This window comes from Rhinolophus ferrumequinum, chromosome 11 (assembly GCF_004115265.2).
Source record: "Rhinolophus ferrumequinum isolate MPI-CBG mRhiFer1 chromosome 11, mRhiFer1_v1.p, whole genome shotgun sequence".
Lineage (NCBI taxonomy): Eukaryota > Metazoa > Chordata > Mammalia > Chiroptera > Rhinolophidae > Rhinolophus > Rhinolophus ferrumequinum.
The window spans coordinates 76,353,249-76,368,551 of NC_046294.1; the positions used below are offsets into that span (position 1 = coordinate 76,353,249).

At 41.4% G+C, this 15,303-nt stretch overlaps 1 protein-coding gene across 1 annotated transcript in view; it reads right to left on the reverse strand.

Moving 5' to 3' along the window:
• Positions 1 to 4,740, reverse strand: part of ALKBH8 (alkB homolog 8, tRNA methyltransferase) — a 50,995-nt gene extending 46,255 nt beyond the window's left edge. Inside the window, 1 exon segment of the mRNA XM_033121820.1 lies at positions 4,608 to 4,740. Within this exon segment, the coding sequence (XP_032977711.1) occupies positions 4,608 to 4,615 (8 nt within the window). The 5' untranslated portion in view covers positions 4,616 to 4,740.
• Between the last annotated feature and the right edge of the window lie 10,563 nt (positions 4,741 to 15,303).

Consider the following 15,303-nt stretch of genomic DNA (forward strand, 5'->3'; position numbering starts at 1 on the left):
AGGCACCCTCATACACTGTTGGTGGGAATGCAGACTGGTGCAGCCGTTATGGAAGGCAGTGTGGAGGTTCCTCAAAAAATTAAAAATAGAATTACCATATGACCCAGCAATCCCTCTCCTGGGTATCTACCCAAAAAATCTGAAAACATCTACACATAAAGGCACGTGTGCTCCAATGTTCATTGTAGCTTTGTTTACAGTGGCCAAGACGTGGAAACAACCAAAATGTCCTTTGATAGATGAAAGGATAAAGAAGTTGTGGTATATATACACAATGGAATACTATTCGGCGGTAAGAAAAGATGATATAGGAACATTTGTGACAACATGGATGGATCTTGAGAGTATAATGCTAAGTGAAATAAGTCAGAAAGAAAAAGCAGAGAACCATATGATTTCACTGATATGTGGTATATAAACCAAAAACAACAAAAGAACAAGACAAACAAATGAGAAACAAGAACTCATAGACACAGACAATAGTTTAGTGGTTACCAGAGAATAAGGGGGGTGGGGGGTGAGAGATGAGGGTAAGGGGGATCAAATATATGGTGATGGAAGGAGAACTGACTCTGGGTGGTGAACACACAATGGGATTTATAGATGATGTAATACAGAATTGTACACCTGAAATCTATGTAACTTTACTAACAATTGTCACCCCAACACATTAAAAAAAAAAAAAAGAACCCTTTTTTCCTGGTAACAAAATCATATACCAAAACAACTCATAACCAGTAAAAACTCTAATTACTAACCTATATGGATACAAGAAAAATTAGCTTAGGCTACTGAAAGAACTAACATACAGGGTGCATGGGATGGGAGATAAGGCCAGTAAAACAGGCTGGCTGGACAGTACAGAAGAGAAGTGAGAGGCAAGAAGGAATGCTAGCCTGATGTAGGGTGGAGGCTGCAGGAAGAAAGGACATAGGGAGAGAGGGGGAGGGCCAAAGTAAAGTTCAGGTACAATGAGTAGGCCTCGATGACTGCTCAGACATAAGGGAGAGAAGTCACAGATCGCTTACTACCGGTAACAGTACAGAGCCTGAGTGACTGAAAGACTACTGGTGTCATTTCAACACTGCAAAGGTCAGGAAGAATTACTAAGTGAGGGCGGTAATGAGTCAGATTTCAGATTGAGGATATACCATGTTTGAGGTACTGGTGAAATACACAGTTGCAATGTCTGGCTGGCAGGTGACAATATAAAGTCACTAAAAGGAGAGGGAGTAAGGTTAGAAAGTTTCCAGAGTCATCATTACATAGGAAGGGTTAGCTGAACAGGTATTTTTAACATGTACTAATTATAATTGCTTATTCTAATGTTCATCCCCTTCCATTGGACTATGAGCTCTTTGAAGACAGGCATTGAATTGTATTTTTTTTGTTCAATGCCATGAGACAGTATAACAGTGCTTAGCGGTCCAGGTTCTCAGTTCAAATTTCAGCTCTGCCACTATTAGCTGATCCTGTGTGAGTTCATTACTTATTTCTGTGCTTAGGTTTCTTCACCTGTAAAATAGGAATAATAGTGTCTGTTCTTGGCACATAACTCCATCCACTCTCTGGACTAAAAACTTGACCAAACTCTAGCATGGCTTCTAGCAGCATAAAGCAATGTCCCTAGGATGACCCCAACTACCCATTAAAATGCCTGCCGAAGAAAACTCAAACTGCTGCCAGGAAATTTTACTATATGTTCTAGCAACAGATAGTAAAATAGGCCCCTGACCTCCCTTTCTTAGAGTGTTCACTAAATAGGGCTTACAATTATGAATATGCATTTCTTGCCATTCAGAAGTGTCTCTCTCAAGGACCTGAGGGCCATTCCTTTGAAATTTAGTCATCAGGAAGGATAGAGCCTCCATCTCCCAATCTCTGTGGCAAGATAGAATCCAAACTTTAATAACTGCCGGTAGTAAACAACTGGCCTAGTTGTATTTGCGTCGACCAACCTTTTGTAATGTTCACTTCTCTGACTCTACTGAGACTCTTCACCCTACCCGTTCTTCACTCACCATTTAAAACACCCGAATCACTGCTGCAGCTCTTTCCCCTATTATCAGTAATTACTAAAGAAAATCTGTTTTCACTGCTTTAACTAATGTCCAGCTGCATTAATCTTTGACACAATCTCATAATTTTGTTAAAAGGAGTAACTACATCTATTACTAAATTTAGTATTACCATGTTTCCCCAAAAATAAGACCTAGCCAGACAATCAGCTATAATGCGTCTTTTGGAACAAAAATTAATATAAGTCCCGGTCTTATTTTACTATAAGACTGTGTCTTATATAATATAATATACTATAATATAATACCAGGTATAATACAATATAATATAATAAGACCGGGTCTTATATAATACAAAACCTGGTCTTATATTAATTTTGCTCCAAAAGACGCATTAGAGCTGACTGTCCGGCTAGGTCTTATTTTCGGGGAAACACGGTAACTACTACTGTTAATTTCCAGAAGAGCCTGATCAGAACGGTTTAATTAGATACAGAAAAGCTGAGGGCTCTGAAAGAAACTATCTTACTGCCATTCTATTCCAAGGTCATTATTTTTGGAATGGCATCTTTGCAGTATGCAATGGAGAACAAGGGATCGATGCGCTAAGAATTGGTTTCTTAATATGTCACATGAGCAAAGACTGCAAAGTGGAAGAAATGAGAAAGAAAAGATGTTGAATATGTCTTTTTAAAAGTCTGACGCTAAGTCCAGCACCAGCAGATGGAGCTTCATAATCACATTTCTATGATTCCCCTTCTCTTCTCCTTCCCTCAGTCATGCAGGATCACGTGAAGAAACCCAAGTCTGTGTTGCTCTGGAGGCTCCTTTGTCCCCCACTCCAGTGACCTGGCAATGCACCGGCCCAGCAGGTCTGAATCACCTCAACAAAGAATAGGCTAATACCAGCTGCTGAGGTCTGGAGGTGCTTCTTTTCTAACAAGGCCACTTCCCTGGCCAAGGAATTTCCACTATTGCACAAAGGCTTGGATGCTCCTTGCCATGTTATGGGAGTGTTACGGGATGTTACAGGAGTGAGGTCACTTTTTTCTAGAATACTAGACACGCTGAGTGAAGTCTAAGCACGTCCCGCCTAAAAACATTCTCTGTAGGATAACAAGAGTTTAAAGATCACGCATGCTCTGCTAGTAAGTTTAACCCCAATATACCCTTGGTGATTGACCTAAGTGGTACTAGTAGTATATGTGTCCATACCCTTCCTTGTACAACAGGTGCCTATAATGAAACAAGCAGTATAAACAAATGTTCCTGTGCTTGTATGTAAATTATACTTAATCAACAGCAAAAATTAGAACTGAAATTCCTATCAAATGAGGCCTGACCATAAAGTACAGCATAGGTATACAGGGTATACATACAAATCTCGAGGACACACAAGAAATTGGTGATATGGGTTGTCTCCATGAAGGGGAAATGGGTAGATTGGTACGGGAAAGAAAGGGAGCGTTCTTTTTTTGTAACTTCTGAACCTAGTAGCTATTCAAATTGCATCACGTATTAAAAAAGAAAAAAAATTGAAATGATTAGAAAAAAACTGACCACATCACTTGTCATATCACCCCATTTTAACTCTTTGAACACCTACTCTATATTTATATGCCCTCATTAATTTGTTTATTCTCCATCTTCCTCCTCTAATTTACCAGAAAGTAAGCTCTATGAAAGTAGATTTTGTATTGTTCACCTGTAGCCCTCAGCACCTAGAAAGGGATCTAGTAGCCACTCAATAAACGTTTATTGAGCAAGCATAAACTTATTAACTTACTAACCTTGCCATCTTACTTCCTAAACCTCTTCTTCAGAACTCTGAGTATGGTGGCCCTCTTCAATGTTTTCATTAATGCCTGGTGTGTATCTCCATCTCTGTAGTTTTTACATTGTGGTATAATTACACTTATTTGTGTTTGTGTGTTGGGCCTGTCATCTACTATTTGAGGGCATGGACTTGAGAGCCTGGCATACAGCAGCCACTCAGTAAATACAGAGGGTGAGAAAAAAAATGTATACACATTTTAAGAAAGCAAAAACTGTTATTAAAATGGTACTGCTCAATATACAGTGATAACAAGAGATGAATACAAGTCATGTGTATACATTTTTTTAGCACCCCCTGTATTTAACTGAAATGAAAACCAGAGGCTGACACTGGCCCAAGGGTCTCTGGGACTACTCAAATAAGAGCACAGGAAGATTCAGCTGTGTGAGGTACCAGACCACTAGCAATGCCTTTTCTTCACTGGATTGGCACGGGTCAGAAAAGCACAAGAACTGCCAGACCAACACTCCCCAGGCTGTAACCGCCAGTCCCCAAAGGAAACAGAAGACTTACACAGACCACTGGTAGGCATCCGCACCAAACACAAACACATGCACCTCAAACACTGGCAGGACCACCCAACGCACAAACACCCTTCTGCCCAGGGACCGAACCAGGGCACCGCTGGGGACATTCATCCTCTCCCTAGGTTCGCAGCCCCACAATAGCAAGCCGATGACGACCGGAAAAGGCCGACAAGAGAAAGCGATGATTTGCAATCATCATGCCCGCCAGTAAGAAGTGCCACAAACCTCCGCATCGGCTCAGGCTGGGTTCTCGCTACGCGGGTGCTCTCTCCTCCACCAGCCTCTCCAATCTGTCCCTGAAAGCTGCGGCGGGTACTCTCACGTCACCTCACCTGGGCGCAGCCATGTTGGAGAAAACTGCACTACATTTCCCATGAGGCTGTAGGGCGATGAACAGAGCTCCCACAATCCTCTTCGCTTCCCAAACCTCTGTATCCACTCTTTATTGGCCGAGTCTTTGGGCTGTAAACCTTTCTCCGTTACAGTGAAAATTCAGTTGTCTTATTTGGGGAATAGTAAGGGTTGGGAGTGCAGCTTATTTTAGGTAGCACCCAAATGGACACAGTAAAGCAGGTTTGTCAGTAATGCCCCTCGGTCCATCAATAATGTCCCCCCTCCTTGGGCTGTTTGTGCATCTTTTCTGCTGAATCTTAGAGGAATAGGAGAGGGCTTTGGGGTCAGAAAAATGACATCGCATGGACGAGAAAGAGGGAGGCGAATATGCATGAACGTGCCAAAGGTGGATGCCTACGAGTGGTCTGTGTAAGTCTTCTGTTTCCTTTGGGGACTGGCGGTTACAGCCTGGGGAGTGTTGGTCTGGCAGTTCTTGTGCTTTTCTGACCCGTGCCAATCCAGTGAAGAAAAGGCATTGCTAGTGGTCTGGTCCCTCACACAGCTGAGTACCACAGAGTGGAAGAATGTTGAAAGAAGTAGGACAGAGAAGGTGGGCCACGCCAGGTTATAGAAGACTACTTTATTTTATAATAATTTGTTGGCATAAGCGGGTCCCTAGAAGAAATGGAATGATGTGGCCAGAGCTTCTCTTGGAAGGTGGAGGAGAGACTAAAAGTAAGAAGACTATTTAACAGGCTGTTGCAGTGGTGAAATGAAAAGTAACAAACTATTAACTGGCACACAGCAGTGGCAGATGGAAAGGAAAAAATTTGGTAATATCAGGAAAGAAACAGGAGAGGGGAATGATTAGCCATTGTTCCTGCTCTAATGTCATTTGTGTGATGTGAATGTATTATAATCATTCTGCCTACATTGGATTATGAGCTATATAAAGTGCAGGGAAGGAAACTCGGGAGTGGGGAGGAAATTACTTCCCTTTAGTGCTGATAAATGCCCTATCCACACTCCCACCACAGTGGACTGTCAATAAAAGTTATGGTTGGCTGGCCAGGAAAAGTGGCAATGACAAGGGAGAGTTGCTGAGTAGAGGAATGATTTTTATGGAGAATAGGTTAGAAGAAGGGAACAACAGAAGTTGGGAAGCAGAGGCAACCACTGAAATAGTCCAGGCAAAAGACAGTGAAGTTAAAACTGAATAGCAAAAGTGAAGAGGTCAGATCCACCAGACATTGCAGAAGAGAAGATAAGGAAAAGCATGTTCAGTGCGGTCTTGCTTCTGCACTTTCAAAAACACATTCACATAGGACTTTCTCTGATGATGGAAATGTTTTTATAATATGCGTTGTCCACTACGGTAGCCACTAGGGACATGTGGCTTTTGAGCGTTTCAAGTATGGCTAGTACAACTAAGGAACTCAATTTCGAAGTTTTAGTTTTATTTAGTTTCAGTTAATTTAAATTTACATAACTGCGTGTGACTAGTGGTTACCAAATTGGACAACAGTGTAAAATATCCCCTTATCTCCTGTTTGCCAAATTCACTTATTTCATCTCTGTACCATCCTATTTGAAGATACTGAAGCTTTTAAAAGTTTTGAATTTTTTAGCCTCAGTGAAACTACTCTCTCCTGGTTCTCTTTACACATTCAGATTACTTGTCCTCAGAATTTCTCACTAGCTTTCCTCCCTTTTTCCACATTTAAATACAGGCAATCCTTCAGATTTTGTATTTGGTTCTTTTCTCTTACTCTACAGTCTTTCCCTGTCTGCCTCCCAGAGTTTTAAAGATATTTATGAATCATTCCCTAATCTTTATCTTCAGGCCTGATTTGCCTTTCTTCCCTTGGCTTCCATTTAGGAGGCATTTTAGTTTAGTGAAAACAATATGGGCATCAGAGTATGACCTGAAATAGAAACTGCAAAACAGCGTTTACCTTTTGGGATTGATGTAATAATTAACTCCCATATATAAAGTAGCTGTTAAGTGGTTGTTCATTCCTATTCTACTCTTCTGCTCCTGAGGCCCAAATTTCCAACAACCTGCTGTCTATCCTTGCCTCTGTATCCTTAGAAAAAGGTGGACACATTTAAAATTTTGCATGCAATCCTTTTTATACAGGCCTTTACCTTTTCTCTCTGAGAAGATGACTCCCTAAAGTGGTTTTCAGCTATATTCAAACCCTATTTTATTTATCATGTACCTCCAGAATCTTCCATAATCTTGTAATAATAGGAATTCACTAAATGGTGAACTGGAAAGAAATTTAATTTGAAGATAGAATTCATCGTCACCTGTGCCAAAAGCTTTACATGGTGATCTATAATAATTTTTCAAAGGTATTAAATGCTGACCTAGTGACTCTTTCCTTAGTAACACCCTACTCTCAGCTTCATGATAGCTGAGTCCTCTGTGTGACAGTGTAGGAGTTGGCAAAGTTTTTCTCTAAAAGACCAGATAATAAATAGTTTCAGCTTTGTGGTCACATATGGTTTCTGATCATATATTCCTTTTTAGCTTTCTGTTTTTAACAACCCTTTAAAAATGTAAAAACCTGTCTTAGCTCCCCTGGCTTATGCCAGCATGATTTGTCCCATGGGCTATCGTTTGCTGACCGCTGGACCCTCTTCCTGCACTCTGTAATCCTGAGCACAGTCGGAAGGTGAAGCTAAGATTGGCACCACCGCTGAAGACATGTATTAGGAATCACAGTATAAATGAATGTAATCATATTAGCCAACACTACATTGTAAATCATGGAAAAGTTGAAGTCTGTCCCACGGTAGAGTTCCAGAAATTAAGGCTGGGAGCAACATATCATTTAGAATTGCTTTTAGTTGCCAGTGACAGAAAACTGTTCTGATTGCTAAAATATTGTTCCTTAAATGACAAGCTATCAGGCACAAGCAATCACTGGCATTGGTTCTGCTGTTCAGAAATGTCATCTAGAACCCAGATGCTTTTTAGTCTCTTGCTCCACCATCCTTGATATGTTAACTTTTTATCCTCACTCTTGATGTCTCCTGGTTATGAAGTGGCTGCTCCTGCTCCAGACATCTTGTTCCCATACTAGCGTCTCTAGCTGGGAAAAAAGGAGCAGTGTCTCCATCATTTCATCCAGGAAATGAAGCTCCCAGTGGACTATCCCTTGTTACTTTGATCACACATGGGTTGTGTACTATCACAAGCCGAATAATGGGCCCACAAAGGTATCCACACTCTAGTCCTGGGAACCTCTGAATATGCAGATAGAATTAAGTTTGCAAACCTTAAATTATCCAGGGGCCCAATATAACCACACAGTTTCTTAAGAGCCGAACAATTTACGCTGGCTGGAGCAAAAGAGATCAAGCAGAAGTTGTCAGATTCCAAGTGTGAAGGATTCAACTCACCGTCGTGCAGAGTCCACATGCAAGGACGGGAGAGAGACTTTTATGAGGTAGGGGCAGCCCCCAGCTGAGAGCTAGCAAGAAAATGGGAACCTCAGTCCTACAACCACAAGGAAATTGGTTCTGCCAACAACCTGAATAAGCTTGGAAGCAGATTCTTCCCAGAGCATCTTGGTAGGAGTCTGGCCAGCTGACACCTTGATTCTGTCCTTATGAAACTCAGAGCCAACCCAAACTAATGACCTACAGAACTGTGAAATGATAAATGCGTGCTAATTTGTTAGAGCAGCAATAGAAAACTATTACACATGCTTACCCCAGACCAATCACTAACTAAAGGGCATAGAATTGCCGTGACTGCTTTAGGCCAGTGATGATTAACTCCACGTGGCTGAGATGAGGCCCATCCTCCCTGAAATCAAGAGACCTTGATAGACTGTACTATCTGGAGAACAATTAGGGTTATATTAGCAAGAAAAACGGGAGAATAGCTGTCGGGTAAACAATTAACAGGCTGTTTCATTAGCAGGTTGAATACCATCTGGCTGGATTATAATATGGTCTATTGGAAACGCTAAGAGAAAGGGATGCTAGAGGGATGAGCACTCTCTTCAACCAACAAAGCCTTCAGAGCTAGAATTCTAATTAGAATTCAGAGGTAGAATTCTAATCGCTGTTGTACTTCTACTCCAAGATGGCTCAATCAGAAAAAATGGAAAAGGTTCCCAACAGTCCTTGGAAACTTCTATTTTTACTATGGTTCCAAAAGGTGATACCATTTCACTGCAGTTTCAAATTCAATTCCCATATAATGAGGTTTCAAATTGCCCTCCCCCTCCTTTGGGTACCTTTTGTTTTTTTCCCCCACTTGTCCCCAGTAAGTTTTGCTTTTTTTTTTTCCTATTTATGATTAAAATACCATTTGTCAGTCTTTCCTCTCCACATACTCTTTTGCTACTTATTTTATCCCTCTTGGGTAAATGACTAATTTATATAAAATTTCCTTTTCCAACTTTTGTCTTCTCTACTGCTTTCCTGGATTTCTGGCTTCTTGAAACTCCAGCATGAATGCATTATGGAAAACCACTTGATGTTCACTGTGACATTTCAGGACTCCATGCATTATTCATGCCATGATGATAAAAACTCAATGAAAATTTTGCAGTTTTACAAGTTATATGGTGAAGATATTCCATGCAGTAATTAGAGGCAAAGTAACAAAAAAAAAAAAAAAAAAAAAAAAAGAGGAGGAGAAGGAAAAAGGGACCAGCCTCTAATTTGTACTACAGAGCATGAAACTGCTTAAAGAACTGTGTTTTGGTCAGTCGCAAAACATATTTAGCTGTGAAGTATTACCCCCTCCCCAAACAGGTTTATTGAGGTTGAAAACCTACTTACTTCATAATAACTTATTTTCTGCAACATTCAAGTAGAAGAAAATAATGAGATAGACAACTTGGTGCAGGAAAATCTTTGGGGTGGCCAGAGGACTGGGATTTGTAGATTTTGAAAGATTATGAAAAAAATGAATCAATTTTTTAAAATGTTTCCCTTAACTCTACAAGAAAAAAATCTTTAAAATTTATAAACAATTCATTTAAAAATATCTAACGAGTTTGATGGCTTCGTACTATCATTAATGTCTCAAAGACCCCAAAATACAAAAGATGCTTGCCCCAGTAGCGCAAGCTTCACCACCAACTGTACTGGATGTAAATCCATATTTCATATAATTTTCATGATCATTTCTAATTTGGGGAGTAGACTTCTTGTTAGATCTGATTAGTTGATCTTAGCTTTTACTTACACAGTAGCTAACTAAGACCTCATACAAGAAGTATCAATTTTGGCGTTTTCTGTTGGTTATTTGTGCTTGAATTCTCTTTGTGCATCTCCACTGTAGGGAACTGAGAATGTTCGAACCACTTGTCCATTTTGCAAACATAGCGTTTGAATTACATAAGCATTTACCAGCCACAGAAATGATGGCTTGCTTAGAACAAACAACGGAAGGTGCCAGAGGCAGTACCCCTGCCTGTGTACTCCCACTCTTCTTTTACAGCTCCTCTCAAAGTGTGTGACTGTGACAATCAGACATGCAGACTTAATGAAGGCGCCAGTATACTAAATGGGAGCAGAGATTAACCTGCTTTAGATGAAACTGTAACTAGAATCTCCAAGCCTTCCCGATACCCGAGTTGTGCGTACTGCACATTCGAGTCCCCTGCACTAAGGCATGCATCTCAGAGGATGGGCCTTAAACACGCTGCATCAGAATCCCTGTGAACTCGTTAAAAACACAGAGTTCCAGACCCCACTACACACAGTCAACTAAAAGCAACGAGAAGTTCTAATAGTTTCCCTGAACCCCAATGAACTATAGTATGTGTTTCAAAATCTGTGGGGCCAGGGCCCAGCAATTAGCACACTTACCAAGCAATCCTACTGCTTTTGCAAGTGTTCAATCATCAAGGAAAAATATTTTATATTATTCATCAACATAGAGCTCTTTAAAAATCTGCCCCAGAATAACAAACTGCCTAGGTTCTAATATATTGGGGGTTTGTATTTTCGGTGAAATGTTTTAGTTTTATAAGGTACAAGGGACCAAGAAGCCAGATGATGCAGGACTCAGATTAACAAATTATTAAAGAACCCATACAATTATGTCTCAAAACAATTCTAATTATCAGCATGTCTGTATCCCATTTTACAGATGTAGCAACTGAGACTTAAAGACAAAGTATACGTAAGTAGGAGATATTTTTTAAGAGTGATTTGCATTCATGTCTGTGTTCTCACATGAATAAAAAGGGCTCCATTTCATAAGTTAAAATATATCTATCTACAGCTTCATTTTAGTGAGGTATTAAAGTGCTAAACACTTAACATACATTATTGTTTAATACTAAGAATACCAAAAACAACCCTAGGAGTAAGTTTTATGCTCTTAATTTTACAAATGTGGACTCTGAGGCTCAGAAAGGTTAAGCCACTTTTCCAAGATCACACAGTGACAGAGGCAGGAATCTAACTCAAAGTCCCTCTTCCAATTGCATGCATTATGCCAAGGGACACAGTTGCAGAGAAAATGCCTTTTTAAAATATATTTTGAAGTCTATTCAAGTGTTATAAGATAAATATAGACATGACAAACATGAAAAATGTTTTGTTTAAACGGTTACGTCTTTTAAGCAAAGTACATGCAAGAATAATTTACACCGTATAACTTCTAAACCTTCAATAAAAATAGTGTGTTCAGAATCTTAATTGAAAGTGTAGATGCTGTATTAAGAATTTTAAAAAGACAAGCCGCATAGTCTTGTTTTCTTCTGTTGTTCCCACTTACAGTGTCAAAAATAAGATTGGTTATCATCATTTTCCTCACCTATTTGAAACCATGGCTTAGGGTACCATGCAGTTAATAGGAAGTTAACTGGACCTAGAATTTACTTTTCAACATCTCTAGGAAGCCTGTTGACATTCTCAGGATGAGGAATTAATAATTGATTAGCATTGATTATGGAACTCTTCATGAAATGTAACACACCATAATGGAAATAGATAGCTTTGAAAAATCATTTGAAACAAGAAACTTAGTGAAGTTGAATTATTGAGGTGGTGATACAGGTAGACCATGATCTCAAATTAAAACAATGTTTTCCATGTCTGTCAAAATAATTGTTTGGGGTTTATGAGTCTCTGACAGACTACTTATGTCATCCCCTCTATTGCAGATTCCCCAATAGATTAAATGCTCTTTCAGTCCAATGAATATAAATGTTATTGTGACAGTGGCTTCATGTTCATCAGGAAACAAAAGGAATTAAAATTGTTAAAGAAATGGGGGTCTAGGACCTAAAGAAATACAGGAAGCTCATAGCTTACAGTGTAGCAGGCACCTTTGACCAGGAGATGGCAGCAGTGGAAGCAGGAACTTCTAGAAGAAGGCATCCTGAGCAAATACTCTACTACTTGGAAATCAGGATCCTGCCTGGAGTCGGAATCACCAAAGACGTCTGGTTGATATGAAGACCTCTAGGAGGTACCCCGTCACTGAAATGATCCCAGGCTTCTCCCGTTCAGAGTCCAAATCTGAGTCTGAAAACTAAAATCAAAGGTTAGGAGTACTGAGCAGATGTTACCAAGCCTTGGTAACAAAGGGTCACTGAAAAATCAGCCCAAAATTTATACCAAGAAAAATTAATTAGAAGTAACACACCAAAGCACTGCAATAAGAAGCAGAAAGTTGAACAAGGCTTTAAAAGAGCCACAAGTCACAGAACAAATAGCGACCTGACTGGGAACCAAGAATGTTGTCCTATCTACTAAACTTGACTTTTTCAAAATAGATGTCAAAAATGTAAATTTGCTAGGTCTGGTGGGCAGTGGCCACCAGATATGAAGATGAATCTGGAGCTCTGCATCAGATGCACTGCACAGCCTCAGGACAGCTCCCGCTAGGTCCAAAACAGTCCTCTCAAGTCTCCTCTTTCACATCAGGATCGAAGCTCATACTCTCCTCATTAGACCAGGTTTGGAACAAGTTTTTGGCAGATTGTCCGAAGGTAAAGAATGGTAGGCAGGCAAAATCAGAGCACTCCACAGATAGAGTAATCGGGATTTGTTTCTTACAAAAATGGGGCAAGAGAGCCTCCAAGGGAAGTCCGATAGAAAGAAATTTCAGACTTTGATCACCATGATCTAAGTCCTCAGGCCATAAAAAAATATGGTGAGAACATTCCTTGCTCCCAAAACACTGAATGGGAGATTGGGAACTATGTCCATTAGCTATGGAATGCTGGTCTCCACACGACAAGGCCCTAGACCATGGAGGAGACCACATTCAAAGGAAAGCTCAAGGTTCAGGTGTATTAGGGTAGCGTCAGGCTATGCCAAGCCAAATAAATGCCAGCACATGTGCTAGAAGGAAGTGCCTGCAGGCCAGGTCCTATATGAAACTAGAGATTGAGGCTCCAGCCAATATACTATCACTAAAGACTTAGCCAAGGTTGACACAATTGACAGGTCTGCTGTAAACTGCTGGGGCTTGAGCTTCTCTGCTCAAGTGAGGCACTTCGTTTCCATTGGGGAAGGACTTCTAGCATAGAATAAAATACGTAGCTGGTTTACTGCTTCTCATATCATCGGTTTCCCTCCCTGCAAACTGGTCAGGTCCTGCCCATAAATGCTATTATGGATGCTGTTACTCACACAGCAGGTTGCTTACCCCTTGAGGCAAATAATCTTCAGCCTGATTTTCATGTGATCAGTAGAGGAGTCCACGGCTAGATTCTAGGCTCTAGAAAATGAGAAAAAAGTAAGTCCGTACCAAATAGCTAGACAGGACATCTGTAAGTCCTCTGCACATGTCAAACTGTCAGTGAGGTGGGCCACACTGTGATAACATGTCCCATGTACTTGCTCTTCAAGAGTTAGTCCTCCTCAGTGAGGAAGGAGATGGAAGGCCTTGGAGTAGCATTCTGCTCCAGCAACTCCTGGTCTGGATGCCAGAGCCACAGTATTACCTGGGTGAACGCAGGGCCTGGAAGGCATAGGTGAGGATGCTAATCCACTCATGTTCCTATATGCAAGACAGGCTGTCAGAAACAACTCCCCAACCCCTTAATGGACATAAAGGCCTAAGAGATACATATGCACTCAGGTAAGGACAAACACATTCGATTAGTCTGGTAGCAGCTGAGGCTGGAAGCCCCCAGCAAGAAGGGTCAGGACCTCTTCAGCCACTGTTGGCAAGTTCTGCCTAAACCCAAACGGAAGATGTAGAACTACACTGAACTAGACATCAATCCACCGGTGTCACCAGGAAACAGCACATCCAGAAAGCAGCAGACTTGTACTTGACATGCAAGCAATATAAGGTAGCAGAGTCATCACATATCACGATGACAGAAAAAAAAAAAGATCCAATAGCAGTCCATTCTTGGAATTTCCAGCAAGCATCTGCAGGGAAGTCCACCAGGAGGTAAAAAGCCTCAGTCACCAGAGTTTAAAGTCCAAGTCCTCCTTAGAAGAAGAACTCACAAAAGCAAAGCAGGGTCTTGCTTCTCTGAGAAGGCCAATTCCCACCACACGGGCTCTGCAGCAATCAGCAGAAAACATTTCTGCAGAGCTCACAGCCTAAACCTGAGACTGAGCAGCAAGGAGGAGCCCTGTAGGGGCTTTAAATCCCTCCTGGGGGAAGCAGCTGGAGCAGGTTTGAACCTATAGGTGAGAGATCAAGGGACTCTAGGTGTGCTCAAAAGGCACCCACTGTAGGAAGCAAGCAAACCCTCAGGGAACAGAGATCGGTGGGGTCTGACCAGTCCTACAGCAGTCAAGTAGGTCCCACCTCCTAGTCCCTTCCAGCTATTCAACTTTTACATTAATTCAGGTTTCCCTAATTAAGCTCTAAACTCTTTGAAGGCCACAGCTTATACTTTCGTATCCGACACTATAGCAGCCAGGATCAAGTACTGCGCATGAATAGGGCTAATACATATATATTTGTTGATTTATTCTGTTCACTAAAGGCAGCATGGTACTGCAGAGAACACATTACATGGGGGTGCAAGTGAGAGCAGTATTTCATTCCATCAAGTCTTGTCACCTTTCTGCACCTTAACTGCTTGTCTGTAAAATGGGGCAGTCAGACTAAACTTGTGTCCCTTTGAGGCTTAGTGTTTCTTAGACTCACTGTGGGAACAGAGACCCAGAAAGCAGTTTCCAGGCTCTCGGCCTCACATAGAAAGGTGCTGGCTCAGGTATTAGATGGTCATCAGCTGTGACTAGTTGGCCATTAGCTGTTACCGGTTAGCCATTAGCCACTGATATAACTACCATGGCTAAGCTAGCAAGGCGTCCTGGAGTGGTGTAGTAGTGTAGTGGCGTGGTGGTGTGGCGGTGTGGCGTCCTGGCGTGGCGTGGCGGAGTGTGGATTGCGGATTGCAGAGAGGCAGATTGCAGCTAGCAAGTGAGGTTGGTTGGCAGAGACAAGTGGACGACGGGTTGTGGATCGTGTGGCTCCTGGCTCCTGTGTCTCCAACCCAGCCGCCAGACGATAGTGGTATGACTCCCCTACCTATGGCTCCATGAGTGTTCCTTTTTGGCCTCGCCATATCCTGCGTTCTTATGCGGGGAGTGGGACTAGAGACCCCAGAAGAGACCCTGCCTGTCACCC